Source organism: Diabrotica undecimpunctata, chromosome 1, assembly GCF_040954645.1.
Source record: "Diabrotica undecimpunctata isolate CICGRU chromosome 1, icDiaUnde3, whole genome shotgun sequence".
NCBI classification, from domain to species: Eukaryota; Metazoa; Arthropoda; class Insecta; order Coleoptera; family Chrysomelidae; genus Diabrotica; species Diabrotica undecimpunctata.
In genome coordinates this window covers 19,311,897-19,316,545 of record NC_092803.1, presented here as the reverse complement: position 1 = coordinate 19,316,545, position 4,649 = coordinate 19,311,897, and the positions used below count along the sequence as shown (strand labels likewise).

The window sequence follows — 4,649 nt, the reverse complement described above, 5'->3', positions numbered from 1 at the left end:
TTTATTTACTATTAATATTGGCTATGAGTACGTGTGCTTGGTTGTATAGTAATTTCCAGCCACTTTTAGCACTAGTCTGTCAAAAAGTAACTAACTTCGCAAAAAAATAATTACTAAATTCACTAGACAGTTCGGACTGGGAATAGCGAACCGAGTATACCACAGAATACTCCATCCCAACAAGAAGCGAAACGGAAGGCTTTTTCTTCGCAATCCAAATTTCTTTGCGCATGTGCGAAATCCGCCATGTTTTAATGTCTTGTTTGTTTATGCAAATAATAAAAATAAAAACATTTATTGCCTAATAAAAAGTAACATTTCATTCATATTAGCCCTCTTTTTTCAGCGTCCCGCACTTGCACCGCCAGCTTCTTGATTATTTGTCCTCTCGGCATCCTGGTCCAGGATGATTTAATTTGGCCTCTCAAGATGGCACTTCCTGTCTAACAATATTTTTGCCCCCACTACCTTTACATTCCCTCTTTTGTCTTTTTGCTCGATGATAAAACCACACAAAGAGACTACACTATAATATACAGCCTAAGTTTGGCGTGATTTTGTCGTGATTGGTCACAGCATAAGAGCTGTGGATTGGTCAGCATCTTCATCGGATTTTGAATTTTTCAGGTTATGTATCTCTCTGTTTGGCGCTTAAACATCTGTGATTAGGCGGTTTTATACCAATTTGCCAATAAGCAACCACACAGAACATTTCAATTTAAATTTTTCTCATTTATTTTTAAAAATCTGTTAAATTGTTTTAAAAATCTGTTCGTTAGAACACCATATTTAATTACCTAAGACTTTGTTTTAGCAAGCAATTATGGATTCTGTCTATCCATCCACTTCAACAAGCTGTGAAATTAACTCAGGAGCCTGCCATCTTTGCAGCAAAATATTTAAAAATGTGGAATTACGAAATCGTCATATCAAAGGAATACATAACATAGATATGTCGATTAAGAAAATTAATCACATTATTTGTCCCTTATGTGAACAAGAAACTAATTTCAAAAGCCATGAGAACTTACGAAAACATCTTAAAGGGAACCACCAGGTGAGTATTGAATTAATAACTTTTGAATTTTCTAGTTTACAAGAATATGAGACATGGAAAGACATGCAGAAATTTGAGACAAGTTATACACTGAATAGAATTGTTAATAGAAATGAACAGAAGACATTATACTATGAGTGTAACAGAAGTAACACTAAAGGTAGGTACAATACTTTGTTACTTGTAATATTTAAAACTTATACTAATCTATATTTAGGATATAAGCCCAACTATAAAATTAGAACAGAGAAATCTGGTGGATCAATTAAAATTAAAGGAGTGTGTCCCTCCAGGCTGATTTGCAAACTGAGAGATCAAGGACAAGTTTCAGTCAGTTATTGGAAAACACATGCTGGACATAAAGAGGAATTAAGAACCATGCATCTGGCAAAAGCAGAAGAAAAAATGATTGTAGAGAAGTTAATATCTGGGGTGCCATCCAGCAGAATTTTAGAAGATTCAAGAAAATTGGAAACACCAAAACTAGAAAGACTTGCCCTATTAACAAGTAAAGACCTCTCAAATTTGTCCAGGAAGTATAATACATATAAGAAACGAGATCAAAATGATATGGTAGCAACGGCTTTAAAGGTTCAGGAATGGAATGCTAACAACAAGAATTATGCTTTCTTATTCAAGAAGGAAGGTAAAGACCTATCATTTTTTTATGCCCACTACAATTATAATTAATCCTATTCCAATTTGACTTGTGTGAATTGTTATCACTTGACTCATGTAACAAACCTTACTCTTAGCAGAATCAACAATATACATTTTTAAATAATATATCTCGTAAGATTGTAGTCATTGGTTTTTTACATTAAAACTAATTTTGTAATGGAGGTGCTGATTTATTGGGCAAACTTACTAGTTTTTTATTTTACTAGACAACCATTTTTGGGTCTTAGTCTGTTAAAGAATACTTCTCCATTCTGATCTATTTCACACTTTGCTCTTCCAGTTTTTGATAAATATGATATGTTAAATAAGAAGTCAACACAAAAAAAAAAATAGAACTAATGATTACCTGTTAAAAAATACAATAAAATTTCAGTCTCTTACCATTAATTTATTATCTTTAATTATCTCTAAACTATAAATTTTTTATTTTTATTAGGAGAACAACATGATGTACTTAAAAAAGAAGATTTTGCCTTAGGATTCATGAACTCTGTTATGGAAGATAAATTAAGAGAATTCCATAGCATAATTTGTATGGATGGTACACATGGCACGAACAAGAGGGGAATGGATTTAACAGTGGTGCTTATTAAAGATGACAGGAATACAGGATTTCCAGTTGCATTCTTACTGTCAAACCGATTGGACCAAGTAGTTCAAGAAGTTTTTTTAGGTATGTATTATATGAGTAGTGACAATTTATGACTGGTAAGTAAAAATAATTTTTAAAAACTTTTAGGTGCTCTCAAGAATAGAATGCAAACTGGAATTCATGCAGAACATTTTATGAGTGATGACGATAAAAAATATTATAATGCATGGGTGAAGATTATGGGCAACCAACCAAAGAGGCTTTTATGTACATGGCACGTTGTGAAAAATTGGAACATTCAAGGGAAGAAGAAAATAAAAGATCCAATTTTGAAGAAACAGATGAAAACTGAGATGAAGAGAATTATTAATGAAACGGATGAAGATAGATTTATGGAGTTATGCAATAGATATATAATCAAATTACAAGAGGCAAATGAGATAGATTTTTTTAATTATCTGGCACGGTAAATAAGTATATGAAATCATACATTTAAAGTCATCCTTAAGTCTATTTTTTTTTGTAGGAATTACTTTCAGAATGAAGAGAGAATCAAAATGTGGGCTCATTGTTACAGAAAAAATTCAGGAATCAATACAAACATGGCGATAGAATCTTTCAACAACCTATTGAAGACCAACCACCTTAGGAGAAGTGCTGGGGTAACAATTGAAAAGTTATTGGACACAATAGATGATCTAGTTGACATTAAAATGTGGAAGAGGATTATAGACATCGAAAGACCAAATGCGAACAATTATCAAGATAGGGTTATAGCAAAAGCACACAAAATGGCAGAAACGATGAAAAACAAAGTGGAGGTTAAGAAAAATGAGAAGGTATATGGTCAATTTCAGGTAAAGTCATTTAGAGATCCTAATAAATTATATAATGTAAATATAAGGCAAGTATGTGAAAATGAATGTAAGACATTGTATTGTAGAGTATGTAAAATTTGTATTCATCGCTATCAGTGTGAGTGTGCTGAATATGTGGTGAGGAATATCTTGTGTAAGCATGTGCACTTGGTAAGAATGCACGAGGAGCGCGAGGGAACTAACTCTGTTTTAGATGATGCTGCAAGGTGTTTGGCAGTAACTTCAATTATCAAATCAAGGCATCAGGAGGAAATTAATGAGTTTGTCAGAGGGAAGGTAGAACAGACAAATGTCATCCAGGAAAAAACCAAACGAAGTCTTCAAATAGAAAACTTGGTAAATTTAATGGAAGACTTAGATGATGAAAGTTTTGCAAGATTACATGACAAATTTGTGAGGGACATTCAAGGAACAAAGCGCAAAGTGAAGAAAGAATTTCAGGAAACCCCTAAGGATATTACAAAGAAGCGAAAAATGGAAAAGCAGGAATATTTTCCTTCCAATAAAAAAAGAAACTGATTAAAAATTAAATTTGAACCATTCTTGTAGCTCACTTTATAGGCTTATTTACCTATTGCAAATTGCCTTTTGCATTAATTAGTCTTAGATGTCATAACTAACGACCTTCTTTTACAGATTCTTAGTTCTAAGACTAATTAACACTTTATTTTCAGATTCTTAGTATTAAGATATCTAACCCCTTTCTTTGCAGATTCTTAGTTATAATACTAATCAACTTTTATTGCAGATTCTTACTTGTAATAAACATTTTATTGTATTTTAATAAAGGTATTTTTCCCGCTAGCTAGGGTTCATATATAACCTTTATGTCCACGGACCGTGATCCCTATATGCTCCGGTCCAACATAGCTATGGATAGTGCGACTGGACCACCTTCCCTCATTCCCGAGGGTCAAATCCAGCGACAATTAGTAATATATGTAGTAAAATTTCATAAAATATATGTATAAATGCTTAGTTTAGGCCTGAATTTTAAAGCTGTGTTAAGTAATGATGTTATAATGATGTTATATTTGTATGCTTTTATATTAGAATTGCATTTTTAAATCGGGATGTACTGGGCCCTAGGCGAGGTTTAGAGGGGTTTTCCTTCGCCATTGCATCAATAACGGCCCCCCCTCCTTTGATTTCCCAGATTTTTAATAAAGAATAAAGACATTTTAAACATAACTGTTTAGTGTTTTATTTGGTTTGCAATAGTTATTTCCAGTAAACCTCTGCTTCATTTTGTTAACAATGACAATTTTTCATAGTACTCGATTCACAATATATATCTTTTTATTATCCTACATTTGTGGTGAAATCTAATATAATTCAGTGTTCTAAAAAAATGAAAATGGATAAATGTCAATTTGGATTTATGCAAGGAGGCAGGTCTACATCAGCAATTTTTATTATAAAACAGCTAATTTAACAATTT

The 4,649-nt window shown here is 32.4% G+C and overlaps 1 protein-coding gene across 1 annotated transcript; it reads left to right on the top strand.

Moving 5' to 3' along the window:
* Positions 1-507: 507 nt before the first annotated feature.
* LOC140445804 (uncharacterized) lies at positions 508-4,399 on the top strand. The gene is made up of 5 exons (XM_072538158.1): positions 508-1,217; positions 1,275-1,703; positions 2,175-2,411; positions 2,478-2,796; positions 2,857-4,399. The coding sequence occupies exons 1-5, from the start codon at positions 824-826 to the stop codon at positions 3,725-3,727; spliced, it is 2,250 nt and encodes a 749-aa protein (XP_072394259.1). The 5' UTR covers positions 508-823; the 3' UTR covers positions 3,728-4,399.
* The last annotated feature ends 250 nt before the right edge of the window (positions 4,400-4,649 follow it).

Excerpts from the sequence above, each read along its gene's own strand:
- LOC140445804 (XM_072538158.1), top strand. The coding sequence starts at position 824 with ATGGATTCTGTCTATCCATCCACTTCAACAAGCTGTGAAATTAACTCA. Across the intron at positions 1,704-2,174 it reads TTTCTTATTCAAGAAGGAAG|GAGAACAACATGATGTACTT; the intron begins GTAAAGACCTAT and ends TATTTTTATTAG. Across the intron at positions 2,412-2,477 it reads AGTTCAAGAAGTTTTTTTAG|GTGCTCTCAAGAATAGAATG; the intron begins GTATGTATTATA and ends AAAAACTTTTAG.